Genomic DNA, 25,694 nt, shown 5'->3' on the forward strand with positions numbered 1-25,694 from the left:
ATACAATTAAACTATGTCATAGGAATAAAGCCACTGAGCACCAGGTGAAGATGCTGAAAAAGCACTTGACAAAATTTTAAGCTTTCCTAATAAATTTTTTTCACCTGAGAAATAGAGATAGGAGGAACTTATTCAATATGGTAAAGTTTATCTGACAGAAAGATTCACAATATACTTAACTGAAAAATGCCAAAAACATTTATTTTAATATAATAAAGTGGGGATGCTCATTATTAGTGACAATATTTTGAAAGTTATAGCCAATGAAATAAAGCACACATGCTAGAAAATAAAAAACAATTATCAATATTTGAAAGGAAAAGGTGACAAGAAAACAGAAGAACTATACAAAAAAGATCTTCATGACCCAGATAACCATGATGGTGTGAACACTCATACAGAACCAGACAACCTGGAGTGTGAAGTCAACTGGGCCTTAGGAAGCATCACTACGAACAAAGCTAGTGGAGGTGAATTTCAGTTGAGCTATTTCAAATCCTAAAAGATGATGCTGTGAAAGTGCTGCACTCAATATGGCAGCAAATTTGGAAAACTCAGCACTGGCCACAGGACTGGAAAAGTTCAGTTTTCATTCTAATCCCAAAGACGAGCGATGCCAAAAAATGTTCAAACTATTGCCCAATTGCATTCATCTCACACGCTAGCAACGTAATGCTGAAAATTCCCTAACCCAGGCTTCAACAGTACATGAACCAAGAACTTCCAGATGTTCAAGCTGGATTTAGAAAAGGCAGAGGAATCAGAGATCAAATTGCCAATATCCACTTGATCATCAAAAAAGCAAGAGCATGCCAGGAAAACATCTACTTCTGCTTTATTGATTATGCTAAAGCCTTTTGACTGTGTGGATGACAACAAATTGTGGAAAATTCTTCATGAGATGGGAATACCATAACACCTTATCTGCCTTCTGAGGAATCTGTATGTAGGTCAAGAAGCAACAGATAGAAGAGGACATGGAACAGACTGGTTCCAAATTAGGAAAGGAGTACATCAAGGCTGTATATTGTCACCCTGCTTATTTAACTTATATGCAGAGTACATCATGCAAAATGCTGGGCTGGATGAAGCACAAAGTGGAATCAAGACTGCCAGGAGAAATATCAACAACCTCAGATATGCAGATGACACCACCCTTATGGCAGAAAGTGAAGAGGAACTAAAGAGTCTCTTGATAAAAGTGAAAGAGGAGAGTGAAAAAGTTGGCTTAAAACTCATCATTCAAAAAACGAACATCATGGCATCTGGTCCCATCACTTCATGGCAAATAGATGGGGAAAGAAAGGAAACAGTGACAGACTTTATTTTTTGGGCTCCAAAATCACTGCAGCCTTGAAATTAAAAGATGTCTGCTCCTTGGAAGAAAAGCTATGACCAACCTAGACAGCATATTAAAAAGCAGAGACATCATTTTGGCAACAAAGGTCCGTCTAGTCAAAGCTGTGGTTTTTCCAGTAGTCATGTATGGATGTGAAAGTTGGACCATTAAGAAAAATGGGCCAAAGAACTAAATAGACATTTCTCCAAAGAAGACATACAGATGGCTAACAAACACATGAAAAGATGCTCAACATCACTCATTATCAGAGAAATGCAAATCAAAACCACTATGAGGTACCATCTCACACCAGTCAGAATGGCTGCGATCCAAAAGTCTACAAATAATAAATGCTGGAGAGGGTGTGGAGAAAAGCGAACCCTCTTACACTGTTGGTGGGAATGCAAACTAGTACAGCCACTATGGAGAACAGTGTGAAGATTCCTTAAAAAACTGGAAATAGAACTGCCTTATGATCCAGCAATCCCACTGCTGGGCATACACACTGAGGAAACCAGAAGGGAAAGAGACACGTGTACCCCAATGTTCATCGCAGCACTGTTTATAATAGCCAAGACATGGAAGCAACCTAGATGTCCATCAGCAGATGAATGGATAAGAAAGCTGTGGTACATATACACAATTGAGTATTACTCAGCCATTAAAAAGAATACATTTGAATCAGTTCTAATGAGGTGGATGAAACTGGAGCCTATTATACAGAGTGAAGTAAGCCAGAAGGAAAAACATAAATACAGTATACTAACGCATATATATGGAATTTAGAAAGATGGTAACAATAACCCTGTGTACGAGACAGCAAAAGAGACACTGATGTATAGAACAGTCTTATGGACTCTATGGGAGAGGGAGAGGGTGGGAAGATTTGGGAGAATGGCAATGAAACATGTAAAATATCATGTAGGAAACGAGTTGCCAGTCCAGGTTCGATGCACGATGCTGGATGCTTGGGGCTGGTGCACTGGGACAGCCCAGAGGGATGGTATGGGGAGGGAGGAGGGAGGAGGGTTCGGGATGGGGAACACATGTATACATGTGGCAGATTCATTTTGATATTTGGCAAAACTAATACAATTATGTAAAGTTTAAAAATAAAATAAAATTAGAAAAAAAAAAAAAAAAAGAAAGCTGAGTGCCAAAGAATTGATGCTTTTGAACTGTGGTGTTAGAGAAGACTCTTGAGAGTCCCTTGGAACTGCAAGGAGATCCAACCAGTCAATCCTAATGAAATCAGTCCTGAATACTCGTTGGAAGGAATGATGCTGAAATTGAAGCTCCAATATTTTGGACACCTGATGTGCAGAACTGACTCATTGGAAACAACCCTGATGCTGGGAAAGATTGAAGGCAGGAGGAGAAGGGGACAACAGAGGATGAGATGGTTGGATAGCATCACCGACTTGATGGATATAAGTCTGAGCAAGCTCAGGGAGTTGGTGATGGATAGGGAAGCCTGACGTGCTGCATTCCACGGGTCACAAAGAGTTGGACGTGACTGACTAACTGAACTGAACTTTTGGTTTCATTTTTGACTCACTGGTTGGTTCACGATTGTGCTGTTTAATTTCCATATATTTGTGAATTCCTCAATTTTCTTCTTGTTATTGATTTCTGATTTCTTACTATTGAGGCCAGAAAGGTTACTTGATATGACTTCAATCTTTTAAAATTTGCTGACACTTGTTTTGTGAACTAACGTATCATCTATTCTGGAGAATGTCCATGTGCACTTGAGATGAATGCATACTGTACTTTTGGATGGAATGTTTGTAAATGTCTGTTAGGCCCATTTGGTTTCAAGAACAGTTCAATGTTTCCCTATCGATTTTCTGTCTGGATGATCTATCCATTATTGAACATTAGATACTGAAGCTCCCTACTATCATTGTACTGTTGATTACTCCCTTCAGATCTGCTTCTATTTGTTTAGTATACTTAGGTACTTCTGCATATTTAAATTGTCATATTCTCTTAATGTATTAAACCCTTTATCATTATAGAGTGACCATCTTTATCTTTTACTACAGATTTTGACTTAAAGTCTATTTTGTCCAAGTACAGCTATTCCTGCCCTCTTTTGGTTTTCATTTGCACAGAGGATCTTTTTGCATCCCTGCACTTTGAGCCTAGGTATTCCTTTTAGCTGAAGTATTTTGCAGGAAGCATAGAATTGGGTCTTATGCTTTTTTTTTTTTTCACCCATTCAGCAACTCTGCACCTTTTGATTAGAGAATTTAATCCATTTATTGGTAAGGATTTACTATTCCTAGCTTGTTGGTTCCTTTGTTTTCTCTCCCTCTCGTATTCTTTTGTGAATTTATGACTTTCTGTAGTGAAATACTTTGGTTTCCTTCTTTTTATCTAGTGTGTACCTACTAGAGGTTTTTATTTTGTGGTTACCAATGAGGCTTACTCAAAATATCTCAGAGCTATAAAAGTCTATTTTAAGCTGATAATTTTGATTGCATACAAAAATTCTACTCTTTCCTCAACATTTTGTTGATTTCACAATATATGTACACTGTATATTAACAAATTATTGTAGCTATAGCTAATTTGAACACTTTGTCCTTTAACATCTATATTAAAGTGGTTAACATGTCACCATATTGCAATATTATTCTGAATCTATCTATGTAACTTTATTGGTGTTTTGTATATTTTCATATGTTTTATGTTACTAATATCCTTTATCTTGAAAAACTCCTTTCAGCATTTCTTGTAAGGCAGATCTAGTGGTAATGAAGTGCCTCAGCTTTTATTAGGGAAAGTATTTATCTTGCCTTCATTTTTAAAGGACAAATTTTTTAGGTAAAGTATTCTTGCTTGGCAGATTTCCTCTTTCAGCACTTTGAATATATCATTCTGTTCTCTCCTGACCTGCAAGGTTTCTGTTGAGAATTCAGCTGATAGCTTTATTGGGGTTCACTTGTATGAGATTTTTTTCTTCTGCTGCTTTAAAAATTCTGTCTTTGTCTTTGATTGTGGTCAGTTTCATTAAAATGTCTCTTTGAGAAGATCATTTCGGACTGAAATTTGGGGCCCGCCGATTAGCTTCGTGAACTTGGATGTCCTACTTTCTCCCAAGGTTCAAAAAGGTCCCAGTCATTATTTCTTTAAATAAGCTTTTTACACCTTTCTCTCTGGCAGTCAGCATGCACTCCAGCGGCTTCAGCATCTTGCATTGGTGCATACCTAGCAATGCAAGCTCCCTAAGCATTGCAAGCGGTGGGGGTCAGCTGTAAGAGTCTAGGCTGGAGAATTGCATTTGTGTAGCCTCAGAAGCCTGAACTTGCTGCTGGTGTGGGTCCCAGGTGCCAGTGGAGAGGGTGCTGGGGAGAGACCTTGGTGCTGATATCAGTAAGTGCAAATATGCAAATACTTCTGGGATAAAAACCTGTGAAATCTGCAGAAGTCTGTGACAGCTGTGCTGGCCATTGGTTTGTTTAGTGGGGAAACGTGCTGGAGTCTTCTACAGAGCATGTGTCTGGCAAGCTGGTCACTCCCACTGCATGGCTTATATTTGTATCCTTGCAATTCTTTCTTATTCCTAGCCATCTCCTCAATGTTTCAGTTTTGCTGGTTTCTGGCAAGGATGAAACTGAAGCAAGTCCTTTGTGTGATTGGGAAGATGCAGTTAAGTGGAGCTGTTTTTCCTTCCTTTTTATGTGGATATTCTCAAATTATTTGTTCTACTGTCTTCAGGCAGTTTCTTACGTTACCTCCAGAGCTCTCCCAGATCTAGTTTTGTTTGTAGATAGTTGACTGCTGATCTTTGTGGAAGGATGGAGGCTGGGGTCTCCTTTTCCATCATCTTTGTGACATCATCAAGTAGGACCCTCATTCCAGTGAATTCACTTCTGGGTGTCCATTTATCTTTAAAGAAATTTCTGAGATTTCACACCAGGTTATATCCCTATTTTCAAAGATTTTATTACTACCACCATGTCCACTGCATGGACTTCACCATTTAGGGAATATAATGGTTTTGTCAGAATCTTCTTGAAAATATTTCTAGAACTATTATAGGAATTTATAGATCATTTATAATTAGTGTGAATTCATTGAATCTGAGGATTCAAATTTTTTTTGACCTTAAATTTGTTGAGAAAGGAAACTTTGTTTTTTGAAAGGAAGGGTGAAAAGAGAGATATTCCTTTCATGGCTTAGCAAAAAGCTGGCTTCGTAGATCTGAATTAGCTCAATGAAAGAAAGGCTAATGCTACCTGTGGAATGGAACCTCCCTCTTTCTAACAAGACCACTTTGTCAACCAGGATGCTCCTGTTATCACACAGCTCCTGGATGTTCTCTGCCTCTCATCCCAATTATCATAGAGAGTCGGGGTGGGTGGAGGGAGGGAGGCAGCCATCTTTCCTTAGAGCCCTCTCCCTGATGTGCTTCAGCTGTGTCTGATCCAACTAAGAACTTTCTTCTGCTAAACAGCATGTGGATGGGGACTGGGTAATTTTGCTGCTTTTCTGCCTGTGAGTTCCCCCACTAGACCTAATCTTAAATTATGTTTAGCTACACAGTACTAGCAATATGTGTGTTAGTGTTCCCTTTGCACAACAAAGGGAAAAAAGTAATTTTTTTTGGACGAAGAAATACATTTTCCCTTGACATTTCACCAAAGACCAATATTTTCCTCTCAATTTGTCTTGGTACAGATCTAAGGGCTTCCATCTGCGGAAAGAACCCAGGGAAGAAAGAAGCCCTATGTACCAACTAATGTTCCACTGCTGGAAAGCGCATGGAGCCAAGCACAAAACAGAAAGATGAGCTGGGTTAGTTTATAAAAGGCCAGGGAGGAGTTCCTGATAAATTCAGCACAAACTTTAAGACAGGTGAGTCTGGCAATGGACCCAATTGGGGTTTTTAAATCAGACCCAGTCCAACTCTGGCAGGTTTCTAGATCCAGTTCAGAAAAAGAAATGTGCAAAATCTGGACGCTCATAAAGCAAAACTGCAGAGCCAGGATCCAAGAGGGCCTCACCCACCACCTACAGAAGCAGTGAGCTCAAAGGGCTCAGTAGCTGACAGTCATTACTGTCATCTGTGGCAATTTTCTCTACATTTTCTCTTTTTCTCAGTCTCTTATTTTCTTGAAATCAAGAATTGGAAAGGGAACTTCAGAGACCTGGATTCTCAGCCTCAGGAAAGCAGCTGCTCAGAAACTGTCCCGGAAAGAGACTGCATATATTGCATCACATCTGGAGACAGACGCTTCTTTATGATATATAGTACCACTATATATATATATATATAGTACCACTATATATATGTAAATAGTCAGACATAACTTAGCAACAGAACAACAAACAACAGATAAAACGATGTTAATAATAATAAGAAAACTTGAATAAATCATTAGGTAACAACTTCAAGAAGTAGCTGCAATCTCTAGGGCTGAGAACATAAAGGAAAATAGAATTATTAAAACTTAGAGAAGAGGCTTTTATTACTTGTCTCTTTTCAAGTAATTGGTGTGGTTTCTGTCTCTTTGACTGTGTGGATCACAATAAACTGTGGAAAATTCTGAAAGAGGTGGGAATACCAGACCACCTGACCTGCCTCTTGAGAAACCTGTATGCAGGTCAGGAAGCAACAGTTAGAACTGGACATGGAACAACAGACTGGTTCCAAATAGGAAAAGGAGTACGTCAAGGCTGTATATTGTCACCCTGCTTATTTAACTTATATGCAGAGTACATCATGAGAAATGCTGGGCTGGAATCAAGATTGCTGGGAGAAATATCAATAACCTCAGATATGCACCCTGCCATAAGACAACACCCTTATGGCAGAAAGTGAAGAAGAACTCAAAAGCCTCTTGATGAAAGTGAAAGTGGAGAGGCCAATCAGATTAGCCCAAAGGAAAACACTATTTACAGTCTGCCTAAACTACCAAGATATAATTTACTCTGATTTCAGATAAAGATCTTTACTACTTCTGCTGTTTTTCTAGGAATTAAAAATAAATTTCTTGAAGTTTTAGGAATAAGTAGAAGACAATATATGGTTTATGCTGCTAATATGCAGTAGGTGAACCCAAACAGATTTCTTTTTAAAATTTAGGCAACTTAAGTTTTGTTCTGAAGGTTGTGATAGAACCCTCTATTTTGGAAAATAGATTTTCCTTTATTCAAACAGCCATACTTCTATATACAGAGTATGATATCTTATAATTTTTATTCTTATTTAGGTACATCCTATATCATACACACAAAGGATGTATATAAATATCTATAGATACATACCCTAAAATGAATGTGACATATAATATCACATATGTGTATCTGTATATATACATATCTCCTGATCAATTCCAATATAGATGCTTTATAAAATATGTTTCTCCCTGGTTACAATTAAATGTAAACATATAAAAGATACACCTTCTGGTTACAATTCATTTTCTTTTCGAATTAGCAGAGATAATTGCTTTAAAATTGTAAATTGTAGGTTTCATTTGATTCTTAGCAAATTTATACACTTACTTCTGTTAAAACTCTCATTTTTGCATATCAAACTTCTTGTCAGACAGTGAAGTCAAGAAGTCTTCTAGCATTAAGATTTTTTTTATTCAACTCCTTTTTTATGACTTAGAATTTTCATCTAAAAAAAATCTTATTTAAAAGCATATAGCCTTTCTGATTGGATAGGGAAAGGGATGAGGAAACTCTGAACTTTGCATACCTTCCCTCCTCACCAAGAAATCCATAAATGGACTCTGCAGACCTCCTAATGTTTTTGTGGACTGTGATTTTTAAGTAGAGAGTAGTATATATTTAAACTTTAAAATTAGCTGTTGTTTATTTGAAATTAAAATTCAATTTGTATTCTGTATACTTACTTGCTAAATTTGGCAACCCTCTTACAAACTATTATCTTAGTGAAAAGAGCTCTCAGTTCCATAATAGAGAGGATTTTCCCAAGCAGTATTCGTAAATACGTTGAACACATGACAACTTCTCTAATTTCAGTTCTCCAACTAACACAATGAGTATAATAATTAAGGCCCTAACTACCTCACTTCAGTTATTCTAAGAAAGAATTAGGCTTTAGGGAATTCCCCGGCAGTCCAGTGATTAATTAGGACTTTGCGCTCCCACTGCCAAGGATTTAGGTTCTATCCTCGGCTGGGAAACTAACACCCCACAAGCTGCATCACATAGCCAAAAAAAAAGTAATACACTCTAGCCAAAAGGTTCAATATGCAGTTTTCACTGATGTTAGTTTTTAAAAATTCTATTAAAAAGTGCTAACTACTAACTGCATATCCAGGGTCATTTATAAAATGCTTATTAAACATTCAAAGCTCTGTTTTCTTCAAGTTGTATTGTAGTTTGAATGGAAATAATTTAATATTTTAAATAGAAAAAAAAAGAAGACAGGTGACTCCATCTGTGAGAATAATGGTGTTAGGATAAAACTGCTTTGAATATTTTTACCTCTGGTTGGTGAAACAAGTTGAATTATGCACTATTTTGCAACAAGTCCCAACATATGATTTATTATTGTTATTCAAAGTATATGAAACAATTTCTTCTCATTACCATCAAACAGTTATATATTACTTTACATTAAGACTATAGTTGAAATTATTAAAGGAAATATTAACAGTGACTTCTTCTCTGGAGAAAATAATTATGGTTTAACTTAACTGCTTTATAAGGCGAGACTTTGCATCATTGTTTTTCTTAATGTGAGGCATTTAATACTCTCTTTATCTTAAAGATTCATATTTCCTTAGCTTACCAGCAACTCTGTGACAAATGACACAGAAAGACTGTAGCTAATTATATAATTGTCTAGGAGCTTCACAGATTTAATGTATCTAATTTGGTCCTAAATAACAGATTAGATATCCAACGTATTTGACCCATGGAGGAATTCCAGGTACATAAATACATTTAACTGTACTCTAATTCTCTACATTTTTTCACTAAAAGAATCTAACATCTTTTCTTTTTTTATTTCTGTACACTAAAGTGCCAGTAAAATAAACTTTGGAATTCTATAGTCCCAGTCAACCTAGACATGTGAAAGACAAGCTTTCAATATAAAACTTAATTAATTTTAAGAGATGTTTTAAAAAAGGAAAAATTTTAGAATCATTAGAGAAGATTAATAAATTATGCCTATCATCCCAAACATCCTTAACTGTTATTTATTAGCAATAATTAGAGTAGCTATACTTTTTTCCAGGGCTTCCCAGGTGGCGCTAATGGCCCTAATAGCTATCCTTTTTCCCACGGAGTCTAAAAGAAAAAGTAAAACGGCTAAAAGAAGAAAAAGGGAGAAAGGAAAAAAAGCATAGCGAATTCTGCTGCTGCTACTAAGTCCCCTCAGTTGTGACCGACTCTGTGCGACCCCATAGACGGCAGCCCACCAGGCTCCCCCGTCCCTGGGATTCTCCAGGCAAGAACACTGGGGTGGGTTGAATTCTAGTGCCCACTAATATCTGTGTTTTCCTTGAAAGGGATGGTGGTGGCGAGGGCACATAGGACCTTGTAGGCCACTGTAAAGACTTTGGCTTTTACTTTGAGATTAAAATCTGAGAGAGACTGGAAGCCTCTGGGGAATTTAAAGCAGAGGAATGATGTGATTTTATGGTGGGATTCTGGATTATTTCAAAGTAGGTATGACAGGATTTGCTGACATCAGAAATGAAAATATTCAGACTATTTTAAAAAATACACACACAACTCAAAACACACACACACACACCCTTCTTTTCCCAAAATGGAATCATGAAGTATGTATGTTCTGACTCATCAGTATATTGTGAGCAGTTTTCTATGCTAATAAATCTCTGCATTACATGTACAAAGTGCTGTACTGAATTTCATTGCATAGATTTATTGTAATTTGTTCAGCCATCTGTTTGATATTTGAATTCTTCCCAATTTATTTTCTGACAGTATCATTACACATGTGTCATTTTATTAACCTAAACTTGCAGAAATGTAACTGCTGGGCCAGAGGGTAAGCACTTATGAAAATGTCTGAGAAACACTGCCAAGATTCTAAAAAGGCATGTTAATATTTTATATTTTCACTAACACTATCTAGTCAATTAAATTTAAGTGTTATTCCAATAGTTAACTCTGATGCACAAATAGCTTTGGGTACACTATGGATTTGTCTGTCAATGAGAGCAGGAACAACTAATTGCCCCTTCATAAGAGGTAATCAACATTAATCTTTATCCCAGTTTCTTGGATTTCTTTAGACTTTTGAGAGTCATCTTAGTTTAGGAAAGACTTCATTCACCTCATGTAGTTTGGAAGACTAAGCCCAAGTCTAAGCTAGTTTAACTGTAGCATAGATTGGGTGGTAAAGCTGCCCAGTATGCAAGGTACAGCTTCAATGCCTACAGTTTGTACATCTCCTAGACAAACCCATTACCTTTCATTTACAAGTCTATAATCAGCCACAGGACCCCAAGAACATGGGGTAGGAGGAAGGGAGTTACGACGCTCTTTTTAGCAGCACTAATTGGAAAACCCTGGTTTCTACTTTAACAGATTCTGACCACAAGGAAAAAAAACACACTTAGAAATTTAATGTATATTCTTAAAACTTAAAATTCATATTGCTTTTATGTGAAAATCCTAAAATAATCAAAGAAACTACAAGAGATGTTACTATGAGCTTACCAGCCTTACACATAGACTCTGCAATGGCTACAGAGAGAGTTCTTTATTCTTTATTGTGTCTCAGTGTGATTTATGTCATGTCAAGTGGCAAGGTTTTCTAAATAATATGAAACACTACCTGTCAAAAACCTGAGATTAAAAACTTCATAAGACTGTGAAATGTTTCTGAATTTGTTCAGCAAGGCTGTAGCTGTTCAGACACTTCCGTCTAACTATTGCTCTTCTTCCATTTACATCTTTTCTTGAAAATACATTTCAGCCCTGATTCTATATATCTATCTATCTAGATTATCTATCTACATAACTCTTTAAATAAAGTTTCACACCTGAAGAAAAGAAATAGCAACTGTTCCTACTTCAAGGTATATAACCCGTTTTTACACTGTATCTCTGCCTCAGTTGCTAGATGACCTTCAGAGGGCTGCCAGAAACAGTCTTGCATTTAAATAGATCTTCCTTAACACTGTTACTTGACAGTTGTGCTACAGGAAGAGTATTAAATGCCAGAGATGTCAAAAACCTTTGATTCCCCAAGAGTTTCTGGGAAGTAGATTCTAGGGCATGCCAGTGCTTTACCTTTTTATTAAGGTCACATCCTTCTCCAGAAATATATTTTCTTCAAATGCATGTTGCTATTTTTATGGCCAAATTACATACACCTGGGTGATAGTTTCCCCACCCCACCTTCTTAGATCTAAAAAATATAATCATCTGCTTGACATTTATTTCATTCTATGTGGTTTCATTCCACTCCTTGTGCTCAATAGCCAAAGTGACAATTTACGCCAAGATACAACTTAATGCATATGTGCTTATAATTAGCTGCTTTAATAAAGAGATTTGATATTTGATACTTAATTTATGCTCATTCTGAAGGATCCTCTGTACATGTGACTTAGTTTAGTGTCACATAAAAAGCTATTTTTTCGGTTTAGTGTCCAAATAGAAAAAAATTTGCTATTCTAATTAATTTTCTAGCTTTCACTGTGTATAGAGATTAACTATTATTTTAAACCAGTTTTAAATACTAGGCAGGAGGCTAAGGGTACTTGGAGCAATATAAAATTTTAGTATGTATACTAAAGTAACTATTCAGAAAAATTCTTAGATACTTAGCCAACAAATATACACGGAGTACTTGTTATGAGCCAGATACTGGGCTGGATACCTTCTCCAAAAGCGATAGTGATTAGGCAAATCAGTCCATGACAACCACTATTTCTTGCCCTGGTTTCATTTTTGCACCCTCAAATTCTTCAGCAAAACAAATGAGCATTTTCCAAAGCTGTTCCAGAAATAGGTAAGCAACACATGATGAAGCCTAAGCATAACCAAACACTATTAAGTTGTGGGTTTTAGGGAAAAGTCAGATATACAGAAAGGACAGATACACTTGATTTCAGTCCAGCTTCTAAGAGGCAAAAATATGAAAAAGTGGGGCTCACAGGCCATAGTAAATATTTTACACAACATAAATTGCTGAGGGCTGAATTCTACAGAGCCATGCCAACCATCAACAGAACAAAAACAAGACACAGCAGAGGTGGAGGAAGACAGAACAGAAGGTAGGTGAAGTACAAGAGGGGAAGTTTCTATAATCTGTTCTTGGGAAATGAAGGGAAGACTCTGGCAGGAGGGTAAACTGAGGTCTATTTGACACTGTAATCAAAGGTATAGAGATGGATAGGTGGTTTTGTCTCCTTTCTACCTAGAAGAGACCCGGAGAAGTCACATCCCAAATATTCTTTCACTGAAATATTTTTGGAATGATTACTATTAGTAGGATGCTGTGTTAGGTACTTTGGGGATACAAAGCCACACAGCAGAGTTCCTAATTTCAAGATATTATTCAGTGATACCATAACCACTGTCTAAACTTGCATTAATTAGAGAGTTTTTCAAATTAACAAATACCTCTGGAGCTGTTACAAGGAATCATAATTCATTCACAATTCAATGTAAAAAATTTTTTTTAATTCTGATTTTTAAAACAACTAGAATCTTAGCTGAGATATAGGAGAAAATTCTGATATGAAGAGTGAAGGGAGAAGAAGAAACAATGTGACAGGTTAGGGTACTTTCTAGAAGGCAGAGAATTTAGCTATATTGGAGTTTTACTTTTCTTGCTCCAGGAATTTTCTCCCATTGATAAATGAGATCTAAAGTGGAAGGAAGCCTTCCCTTGTTAGGCCTTTGCTCCCAAGGTCCTAAGGAGCAGAGATTGAAAAACAAGGGCAGACCTCTTTCTTTTCTCTCTTTCAGAGCTCCTATATATGAATCTCATATATCATAAAAAGCGGCTCCATGGGAAAAGAGGCAGAAAGCTTTACAGGCCAACACAAGCCGTTCAAGAGAGAACAAAGTCTATGCAAACAATAATTTTGAGTGGCGGCACCAGCTCATAGAGCATACAGAAAATACTCCTGATCACCTCACTCAATATTCTTTTTAGAAAACAGGCCCATTTGACTATCTGTACTGAAAGGGCAGAGCTCTCTAGGAATCCTGCGATCTCAATCAGATTTCCATAAGATTTTAAGATAATATTAGAATTTTTAGAATAGAATTTTCAAAACATGAAAATGGATCAATTTAAATAAAACACAAATATGAAAAGGCTAATAACTGATTTCCTCATGGGTATAAAATTATAAAATCTTTCTCAAGACACAGTCAAAACACATTTAGATCTTATCTTTATTGTAAGTCACAATTTACTACTTTAGTCTCTGTTCTCCCCTTGGCTTTATGAACCCTCAGAACAAATCTCAAGCATTGTTCTCAAGGGATAAACTTTGCTTTTGCAAATGAAAAAATTTAATCTAGTAAAGTCACAAGGAGACTTGAGAGAGCTAAATACAAACACCACTTATTTTTTGCTAATGTGAACTAAAATTGTTTTGTGGTTGTTGATACAAAGATGTAAATGCTTCAACTTTCTGTAACAACAGGGTCTACTGAAATGACATAATATTTTCAAGTACATTTGGTTCAAAATGAACTTAACATCATAAATATTTGATATACTTAAATGCATTATTTTATTGTTTTGACAGAAGCTGTACTATTATAAAATCAATGAATTAACCATAAGAAGGGCTATGCTAGAGAAAGAAGTTACTGGTAAACAACACAGTGAGACACTTTTGGCCTAACAGCATGCTAATGAGTATTTCTGAAGTTCTAAGCACTTTTTATAGGGTAAAACAACACTGAATAAGATCAACCATTTTCTTCTTTGTTTTACCCTTCATAAGGACAATTAGGCAACAACAGAAAATCCTGAGACATAAAAATTACATGTGCTCGTACCCAGTTGCTAAGTCATGTCCAACTCTTTTGCTCACCAGGTACATCGGATTTTCCAGGCAAGAATACTGGAATGGGTTACCATTTCCTTCTCCAGGGGATCTTCCTGATTCAGGGATTGAACCCATGTCACCTGCACTGGCAGGCAGATTCTTTACCACTGAGCCACCTGAGAAGCATCAGTCAGTTCAGTTCAGTCGTCAGTCGTGTGTGACTCTTTGTGACCCTACATCACGCCAGGCTTGTCTGTCCATCACCAACCCCTGGAGCTTGCTCAAACTCATGTCCATCAAGTCAGTGATGCCATCCAACCATCTCATCCTCTGTCGTCCCCTTCTCTTCCCGCCTTCAGTCTTTCCCAGCATCAGGGTCATTCCCAATGAGTCAGTTCTTCACATTAGGTGGCCAAAGTATTGGAGTTTCAGTTTCAGCATCAGTCCTTCCAATGAATATTCAGGACTGAGTTCCTTTAGGATTTGACTGGTTGGATCTCCCTGCAGTCCAAGGGACTCTCAAAAGTCTTCTCCAACACCACAGTTCTCATACATGACCACTGGAAAAACCACAGCTTTGACCAGACAGACCTTTGTTGGCCAAGTAATATCTCTGCTCTTTAATATGCTGTCTAGGTTGGTCATAGCTTTTTTTCCAAGGAACAAACGTCTTTTAATCTCATGGCTACAGTCACCATTTGCTGTGATTTTGGAGCTCAAGAAAATAAAGTCTGTCACTATTTCCATTGTTTTACCATCTATTTGCCATGAAGTGATGGGATCAGATGCCATGAACTTAATTTTTTGAACTCTGAGTTTTAAGCCAACTTTTTCACCCTCCTCTTTCACTTTCATCAAGAGGCTTTTGAGTTCCTTTTCACTTTCTGCCATAAGGGTGGTGTCATCTGCATATCTGAGGTTATTGATATTTCTCCCAGCAATCTTGATTCCAGCTTGCACTTCATCCAGCCTGGCATTTCGCGTTATGTACTCTTCTATTAAGTTAAAATAAGCAGGGTGACAATATACAGCCTTTCCCAATGTGGAACCAGTCCGTTGTTCCATGTCCAGTTCTAACTGTTACTTCTTGACCTGTATACAGATTTCTCAGCAGGCAAGTAAGGTGGTCTGGTATTCCCATCTCCTGAAGAATTTTCCACAGTTTGTTGTGATCTACACAAAGGCTTTGGCATAATCAATAAAGCAGAAGTAGATATTTTTCTGGAACTCTCTTGCTTTTTCTATGATCCAACAGATGTTGGCAATTTGATCTCTGGTTCCTCTGCCTTTTCTAAACCCAGGTTGAACATCTGGAAGTTCACGATTCATGTACTGTTGAAGCCTGGCTTGAAGAACTTTGAGCATTACTTTGCTGGCCTGTGAGATAAGTGTAGTCGTGTGGTAGTTTGAACATTCTTTGGCATTGCCCTTCTTTGGGACTGGAATGAAAACACCTTTCCCAGTCCTGTGGCCACTGCTGAGTTTTCCAAAATTGCTGGCATACTGAGGGCAGCACTTTCACAGCATCATCTTTTAGGATTTGAAATAGCTCAACTGGAATTCCATCACTTCCACTAACTTTGTTCACAGTGATGCTTCCTAAGGCCCACTTGACTTTGGATTCCAGGATGTCTGGCTGTAGGTGAGTGATCACACCATCATGGTTATCTGGGTCATGAAGATCTTTTTTGTATAGTTCTTCCATGTATTCTTGCCACCTCTTCTTAATATCTTTAGCTTTTGTTAAGTCCATACCATTTCTGTCTTTTATTGTGTCCATCTTTGCATGAAATGTTCCCTGGTATCTCGAATTTTCTTGAAGAGATCTCTAGTCTTTCCCATTCTACTGTTTTCCTCTATTTCTTTGCACTGATCACTGAGGAAGGCTTTCTTTATCTCTCCTTGCTATTCTTTGGAACTCTGCATTGAAATGAGTATATCTTTCCTTTCCTCCTTTGCCTTTAGCTTCTCTTCTTTTCATAGCTATTTGTAAGGCCTCCTCAGACAACCATTTTGTCTTTTTCCATTTCTTTTTCTTGGGGATGGTCTTGATCACTGCCTCCTGTATAATGTCACAAACCTCTGCCCATAGTCCTTTAGGTACTCTGTCTTTCAGATCTAATTGTAAGGGATTTGATTTAGGTCATACCTGAATGGTCTAGTGGTTTTCCCTATTTTCTTCAAATTACATCTGAATTTGGCAATAAGGAGTTCATGATGTGAGCCACAGTCAGCTCCCCATTTTGTTTTTGCTGATTGAGAAGCACAGAAAATAGTTAAACCAAATTTTCTCTATAACTTCTCTAACTATAATATGGCAATAAAAAAGATTTGTTAATAGATTTCAGTATGTTGCTGTGCCCATATTTTCCAACAGATCACTCAACTTGAAAAACTTATTTTGAGATATAACTTCTATAACATTTTCATTAGCCAGAATGGCACTGATCAATATTACTACCTCCAAGTCACATACACTTTGTGATCAGTTCTTGACTTCAATATAGCAAGAGAAATAAAATATTATAAGCTTTCACTTGAATGATGCTGTAATTTCCCAAAAGGTTTGTATATTTGTGAGAAAGATGCATCACAATGGGGATAACTGTTAGTAAGTCAAATTCTCCTATAGTGAAAACCCACTTAATTAAATTTCTCCACTAATTCCTCCAAATCTAAAGAAGGAATCAAAAGCAGAACATATTGACTTATGCCTGATTTTCATTATGTCTCCTCTTAGGTACTGAACACATTGTACCAGTTCTTGCTTTTGATTTTTCTGATGGCTTTTCAAAGATTAATAGTGCATAGTAAGATTGCTTACAAATAATCCACTTTTGATCATTTTATTATTGCCTCCACAAGCTATCTAAAACATGGGTCTAAATAGCCCACAGCGTCAATAACTTTATTTAGAAAATATATGAACACAAGGAACATATATAAATATTTCAACCTGTCAATGCCCAAGATCCAGATTCTAAGTTATGTTATGATAATGTAGTGAATCTTAGTATTAGCTATGAATGATCCAAATCAATAAATAATATATAGCATTCTAGATAAATCTAGATGACTTTTCTTTATATCAAATTATAAGTCTCTGACTTCAAATTCCAGGATTTAAGACCACCAGCTAATGTAGGTGGTGAGTCCAGAGTACTAAGCCATTAATAAACCATGCTTTGGCATTCTCATTCAATTTCAGTTAACCTAGTTTAAGGATCAAAGCCTCTTTGGAAATTATTTAATAATAATAATAATTATTAGTCTTTATCGTGCCTGGAATGAATCTAAATTTATTTTATCAGTGAGCAGTTATTTAGTAAATACTTAGTATTCCACTTAATACAGATGCTATGGCTCATGTTTGACAATTGTTCAAGTTAATCCATCAGACCTCATCAGACAGATAAAGTATGAAACAATAAAATCTATGAATTAGGGTAAGAGGGGGATACAAATAATTTAATTCTGAATTATAAGAAAGCTTATAATTTATTTCTCATATAATTATATTTCTTCATTTAGAAGTAGGTTAGCTTAAAAACATATTTTCCTCACTCCACTGGTACTGGATGTGGACTGAGGCCATCAACAGCTGAAAGAATTGTTCTCAACTCAGGATATAAACAGTAGAGTCTTCTGTTTTACAAACTTCATTTCAGAGAAGACTGAAAAAAAAACAATCCTTGCTTTGTTATTTTGCCACAATGCTTTATATATAGTAGATAAGTTTGTAATTAATATCACTACAAATCTATAACAAATAATCATTACAAACCTATGCTCACTGTCAAGCAGTTACATTCTAGGTAGGAAGATGGACAATAAAGAAGATATATCAATTATCCACTTCTGGGTATTTATCTGGAGAACACAAAAATACTAATTTTAAAAGATAAGGGTATCCCTATGTTCAATGCAGCATTATTTACAATGGCCAAGCCACAGAAACAACCTACGTGTCCACTGATGGATGAATGGATAAAGAAGATGTGGTATACACACATGCATGCGCACACACACACACACACACACAAAATGGAACATAACTCAGTCATAAAGGAAGGTAAAATCTTGCCACTTGTGACAACCTTGGACCTTGAGGGTATTATGCTAAGTGAAGTAATTCAGATGGAGTAAGACAAATACCAAATTATTTCATTCACATGTGGAATCTAAAAAAAAAACAAACAACATAAAGCAAAATGAAATTCAGAGAGAACATACTAGAGGTTACCACAGGGGAAAGGGGTTGAAGGATAGGTGAAATAGGTAAAGCGGGTTAATTATACATGGTGACGGATGATAACTAGACTTGTAATAGTGATCACTTTGTAGTGTATATAAGATTTTGAATTATAATGCTGAACACCTGAAACTCATATAATTTTTTAGGAAAGAAAATAAATCAATCATATAGAATGTGAAATTAAAAGACACTTGCTCCTTAGAAGAAAAGCTATGACCAACCTAAACAGCATATTAAAAAGCAGAGATGTTACTTTGCCAACAAAGGTCTGTCTAGTCAAAGCTATGGTTTTTCCAGTAGTCATGTATGGATGTGAGAGTTGGACTATAAAGAAAGCTGAGCATCCAAGAATTGATGCTTTTGAACTGTGTTGTTGGAGAAGACTCTTGAGAGTGCCTTGGACTGCAAAGAGACTCCCTTGGACTGCAAGGAGATCCAACCAGTCAGTCCTAAAGGAAATCAGTCCTGAATATTCATTGGAAGGACTGATGCTGAAGCTGAAACTCCAATATTCTGGCACCTGATGAGAAGAAATGACTCACTGGAAAAGACCTTGATGCTGGGAAAGACTGAAGGCACGAGAAGGGGACAACAGAAGATGAGATGGTTGGATGGCATCACTGACTCAATGGACATGAGTTTGAGTAAGCTCTGGGAGTTGGTGATGGACAGAGAAGCCTGGCGTGCTGCAGTCCATGGGGTCACAAAGAGTTGGACACGACTGAGTGACTGAACAAAACTAAACTGATATAGAATGTGAAATCATGACAAATGCCAAGGAGAAAAAAGAGAGCAAAAGAGGGATTTAGGAGATGTGTATGTGTAAGTGTGTGTGTATGACAGGATAAAAGGTATTTAAAATTTTAGGCTGGCCAGAGAAGGCACCCATTATCCAAAGTACATACAGAGAAGAGTGAGAAATTTATGTCACTGCTTATTATAAGCACAAGATATTGCTGCCAAATTGGTTATTATTCTGGGTGTGAGTCAAAAAAATTCTTGTTTAGCTAAAAAATGAAACTTCTAAAATTGATAGCAAATTCTTGAACACCACTGATTCTATTAATTTTGAAAAAAAAAAAAAAAACCAGATAATTAGAAATACAACAGTCTTGTATTATACGGGTTATGCTGTTCACATTGCTCTAGCTGGTTTTCCATTAGAAATCTGAAGAATGGTCCATGTTGTTCATTAGAGTAACAGATGAATAAATACGCTAACGTATTCTCCAAGGCCCAAGCTACTCCTTAGCAAAGCTTTTGGTGTTTAAAGGATTGCATTTCCTTTTGCCTGACGACCTTGCAAGAAGTGTATTTAGATGTAACGATTCCTTGTTATTCACAAAAAGGTGGATTCACTGAATGCCTCACTTATCGTTCTAGCAGCAATTAGGACGTGGGAAATAACTGATCTCAATGTCATTTCTGTGGCATATTTCCCTCCATGATGTGTTAAATAAAGTAAACAATGCAGTGCAAAACATACAGATTTTAAGAATGCCTGAACTGCCCATTATCTACAGGAGAGTTTATGACCAGTCTTTCCACAGTTCAGTTTTAGAGAAAGAAGAGGCACTATGGTAGCTTATCACTGCTGAAAATGTGACCACAGCAGTAAAGCCAACTGACAGAAGCCCATGTGCTGGAGTGGCCTGGGTTCAAGCCCTAAATCATTTTCTTACTGTGGGACTTGAGGCAAGTTTTTTTTTTTTTAATATAAATTTATTTATTTTAATTGGAGGCTAATTACTTTACAATATTGTATGGGTTTTGCCATACATTGACATGAATCCACCAAAGGTGTACACGTGTTCCCCATCCTGTACCCCCCTCCCACCTCCCTCCCTGTACCATCCCTCTGGGTCATCCCAGTGCACCAGCCCCAAGCACCCTGGATTATGAATCAAATCTGGACTGGCAATTCATTTCACATATGATAATATAGATGTTTCAATGCCATTCTCCCAAATCATCCCACCCTCACCCTCTCCCACAGAGTCTAAAAGACTGTTCTATACATCTATGTCTCTTTTGCTGTCTCGCATACAGGGTTATCGTTACCATCTTTCTAAATTCCATATATATATGTTAGTATACTGTACTGGTGTTTTTCTTTCTGGCTTACTTCACTCTGTATAATAGGCTCCAGTTTCATCCACCTCATTAGAACTGATTCAAATGTATTCTTTTTAATGGCTGAATAATACTCCATTGTGTATATGTACCATAGCTTTCTTATCCATTCATGTGCTGATGGACATCTAGGTTGCTTCCATGTCCTGGCTATTATAAACAGTGCTGCGATGAACACTGGGGTACATGTGTCTCTTTCAATTCTGGTTTCCTCAGTGTGTATGCCCAGCAGTGGGATTGCTGGGTCGTATGGCAGTTCTATTTCCAGTTTTTTAAGCAATCTCCACACAGTTCTCCATAGTGGCTGTACTAGTTTGCATTCCCACCAACAGTGTAAGAGGGTTCGCTTTTCTCCACACCCTCTCCAGCATTTATTGCAAGTTTTTAATTGTTTTGTATGCCTCAATTTCCTCATCTGTAAAATGAAGATAGTAAACTACAAACATTACATGGTTGATATAAGGAAAATGCAGGTGCAATTGAAGTCCTCAAAGAAAAGTATTTGGTGAAATAGCTGAAATGTTTCCAAATTTGATGAAAACTATAAACCCACAGACCCCAAAACTCAAAGAATCCCAAGACAAGAAACACAAGAACACTATACAGAGGTACATAATGAAACGAAAACCAAACAGCCCTGCTAAAAACTACATCAGCGGTTCTCAACCAGGGATTATTCCTCCCCATTCCTACTCCTCTGGGGACATTTGACAAAGACATTTTTGTTTGCAACAACTGGGTGGGGGAGTATGCATGACTGGCATCTAATGCGCAGAGGCCAGGAACGCTGCTAAACATCCTATAATGGAAAGGACAGCCCTCACAAAAATCAGTTACCCTGCCTAAAACATCAACAGTGCTAAGGCTGAGAAATACGGGGCTTCCCTGGTGGCTCAGATGGTAAAGAGTCTGCCTGCAATGAGGGAAGAGAAATACTAAAAGCATGTAATAATCAAAATGCTTAAAACTAGTGAAAAGAGAAAATTTTAAAAATCATATCCTTATCATATTTTCTCATCCTGAAAAATACAGAAAGTATATGAGATTGTAATATTAAGCATTTTTTGTAAATCACACACCAAGGTTAAGCCAGGAGCTGAGTACGAAGAAGTAAAGGTGTCCAGACCTGTAGAGCTACTTGGAGGGGTTCCCAGTACTCACAAGTCAATGTGACTTTTAAAAAAAAATCTGAATTTAGGGAGCTACACAATGTGCAGTTTCTATCTTCAGCAGAAACTGAAGATTCTGCTCTGTGATCTTCCTGACACTTAATCATAGGTAAGAAGTGGTGGGGCCAGGATTTGAACTGAAGTCTGTTTTGAAAATGCATCAAAATAATATTAATAATACAAAATATAAGATCATAAATGTGCTTTCAGTTTACTATTTTGGGTCTTCATAACAAGTTAATATATATCTGTGCTGCTAGAGCACTGGTCCACTACAAATTTTTTTTTTTTTAACTTTACAATATTGTATTGGTTTTGTCATATATCAACATGAATCTGCCACAGGTATACACGTGTCAATTACTTTGGTACTCAGGGACAGCTGTGGTAAAGCATATCAATCTATATTTCTTCATTTTTTCTGTCAATTGGAGGAAAGAAGAGTCACAGCTATGGCAAGAACTGTGTATCACTTACTGAAAATTGTTTATAGTTTAAAAAAAATTTTTATGGAGTACAGTTGATATACAATGTTGTGTTAGTTTCTGCTATACAGCGAAGTAAATCAGTTACACATATATTCACTCTTTTCTAGATATTTTTCCCATATAGGTCATTATGGAGTATTGAGAAGAGTTCCCTGTGCTATACAGTAGGTCCTTATTACTTATCTATTTTATATACAGTTGGAGGAGGAAATGGCAAACCACCCCAGTATCCTTGCCTGGAGAATTCCATAGACAGAGGAGCCTGGTGGGCTATAGTCCATGAGGTTGCAAAGAGTTGGACACGATTGAGCGACTAACACACTTATATACAGTAGTATATATGTCAATCCCAATCTCCCAATTTACCCCTCCTCATCCCTTCCCCACTGGAAACCATAAGTTTGGAAAACTGTTTACAGTTTTATCTTTATAGATGCCTACTCTGGAGAAGAGTAGGAAGAGGTGCTTATTTTTATTTGGTTCTGTCCTCCATGGGGAAAAAATTGAGAATCACTTCTTTCAAGTATCAGATCTCTTTGGATCAAGTTAGGTGGATTTCAATGGAATGTACACAGAGAGCTAGAGACATACACTTTTTTTCCTGAATGGTTAAAACAAAGTCATACTAAAGGGAAATAATGCTAAGAACACTTACAGTAGCATACTAATCAACAAAACTGTTTAGCCTAGAATAATCAGAAATTCATCAGTGCTCTAAAGGAGTAAAACCTGAGTTTTGTGTTTTAAGAAGTAATCTTCCAAGGTTCAAAAATGAATGTTCAACACAATTAGAACAACTGAGCCAATCATCTTTAGTAAAGGAAATACTAGATTAATATGTGTTTTACTGAGGAAGTATAAACATTAATGAGGGCTAAAGGAGCAGGCAATGTATAAATTATCTTGAGCTTCAAACAGTTAAAAGGTAACTTCGCAGTTGCTTTTTTGTTTTCTTCTAACTTTACCTGGATACTTTATTTTCCTCCCTGTTTTTCGGGTGGTTCTATATACAAGTTATAGAGAATCCAAAACAAATGAAATTTGATGTAACATCATTCATTAACTTTGCAAACATGTTTTGTTTCCTCCTCCAATCAACTTAACTCTTTTTATAGTCCTGTATGCTACCTGTAAGTGAATAAAAAGTTCATACTTACTCGAAAGAACAGTTGTAAGGAAAATGTAGTCTGAAAAGGATATAAGTCCACATTCTCCAAGGGTGTAAAATATACTGCCTTCATCAGCAAATTTTTCTCGTTCCTGGGCAATTTTCTATTGAATGTATGGGTCCAACCAAAAGATAAAAAGAAGACATAACAGAATGAGAATATAAATAGTTAGAGATGAATGATCATTTATCTGACAGTTTTATGCTATTTATTATAAGCATTTCTCTGATGGCCATTCCAAATTAATGGATCCTTTACAGTTTTTAAGATGATTAAAATTATAAGCAAAAGATGATTTTGTTTATTTGCTCCAACACTGGCTTAATGTGAGCAATGGAAAGTTTTCAGTTTTATGAACTCCTGCCATTTAACATGTAACAGGCCCATTTCAGGTCTGAATTTGTTTCTGAGTTTGAAAAACAATCCACCTTTTTCTATAGAGGTATATAAGGTAGAGAAAAAAAAAAAATCAGTTCTAAATACCCAAGAAAAACAACTAATGATTAGAACTAGTGATCAGAAATGAAGAAGTTAGCAACTATTGTCAGCATCCACCCAAATGCTCAGAAAATTAATTTCTGAAATATTAATTTTAACTTTTATCTTATGAACCCCAAGAATCTTAGTTTTTGAAATGTAGAACAGTTTACAGAGTAAATAGCACCTCTGAAATATGTCAAATCAGACATACACATCAAGCTTTAGGCATGATATAATTTAGTCATATTTACTGTTACTTTGGTGGAGGCTCCTAAATTTTAGCTATTTGAAGAAACTCTCCTATAACTTAGTATTAACTCTATGTATGTATTTATTTTCTTTAATCTATAAGCTAACAAAGAGAGTTTGTTAGCTCTCTCAGGTCTCTCTCTCAGAGACAGCTTTGTCAGCTCTCTCTGAGAACCATTCTCAGGTTCAGAAATGGTCTATCCGGGAAGCAGTCTATTCCTGGGTGTTTAAGGGAAACCTACCCCCACCTTTTTTTTTTTTTTTTTATAATTCCCTACCAGACCAGAAACTTAAGAGGTGACATCAATGATACTTTCAAAAACTGAAAAGGATCCATGGAAGAGTTAGACTTGAAACTCATTTTTATAAGTTTGACTCACTTTGGACCAACCAAAGAAATTTCAGGAATTATTCTAAGTACCAAAAAAAGGGAGAGGAGGTTTTAAAAACCCAAACCAACAAAGCGCAGTCAAAGTAATATCATGCAAGCACAAAGTAAGCAGCAGCACTGCAGGCATAACCTTGGGAGGAGCATCATGGAAACTAAACCAACAAGCACGACCACACCATCATCCAGGTACACAGCCACCCAATAGGTTACCTCTGTCTAGTGAAGATCCCATCATACACACAAAGGAAAGAAAAGTGGTTAACCAATGGAAGACATGAGGACCAAATGAATCATCATGATCTTCTTAGTAAACCCCCTCAAAATAGCCTCTCCTGGATATTTGCTTATAATATGAAACAGCAACGATGGAAAAGGCAAAAATCCACAGTTGAATGCCAACGAAGCAGTAAGAGGTTTTGATGGCAGTTTCTACTTAGGAAAGGGCTTCTCTGACTCATTTGTGATGGGCAGAAAGCCTGGTCTGGCCTAACAGCATTTAGAGATTACTTGCTTGAGCCAAAACCAAAAATGAGCCCACAGTCCAATTAAGGTTAGACCTCATATCACACTTGATCTTTTACCAACAGATTAAACACAAATTTCAGACAAAAAAAGGCTACTGGATGAAAAAAGAAGCAAAGTTGTTCACTGGCAAGTTAATATTTTAATTTCTCAAAAGAAAATTGTACATTTTTTAACATTATCCAAGATACTGCAAAGGAAAAGCATGTGAACTAGAAAAAAATACACAAAATGAGAATAGGCTGTCAAAGGCATACAATCTTACTTGTTAGAATAAATATCAATAGAAGCTGAGTAACCCATATTAATTATGTAATAATCTTATAGAGAAACTGCTATAATAAAAGAAAATAAATAGTACATTGGGATCCAGAAGTTGAGAAACAAAAATCTTAAGACAAAATTTTAGACAAAAATCTAAGGACAAACTGAAAGGAGGAAACCAGGCCAAAAAAACATATCCAATATTATTTTTCTAAGAATCATCTGGACCATGCTGCTGCTCAGAAAATA

At 36.6% G+C, this 25,694-nt stretch overlaps 1 protein-coding gene across 2 annotated transcripts in view; it reads right to left on the reverse strand.

The window, feature by feature from the left end:
• Positions 1-25,694, reverse strand: part of MICU1 (mitochondrial calcium uptake 1) — a 218,243-nt gene that overhangs the window by 102,260 nt on the left and 90,289 nt on the right. For both annotated transcript variants that reach the window (XM_019953951.2, XM_070782354.1), the window contains exon 6: positions 23,528-23,642. In XM_019953951.2, the coding sequence (XP_019809510.1) occupies positions 23,528-23,642 (115 nt within the window). The remainder of the gene's footprint in view (positions 1-23,527; positions 23,643-25,694) is intronic.

The sequence above is a fragment of the Bos indicus genome, chromosome 28 (genome assembly GCF_029378745.1).
Source record: "Bos indicus isolate NIAB-ARS_2022 breed Sahiwal x Tharparkar chromosome 28, NIAB-ARS_B.indTharparkar_mat_pri_1.0, whole genome shotgun sequence".
In the NCBI taxonomy this organism is placed as follows: Eukaryota; Metazoa; Chordata; class Mammalia; order Artiodactyla; family Bovidae; genus Bos; species Bos indicus.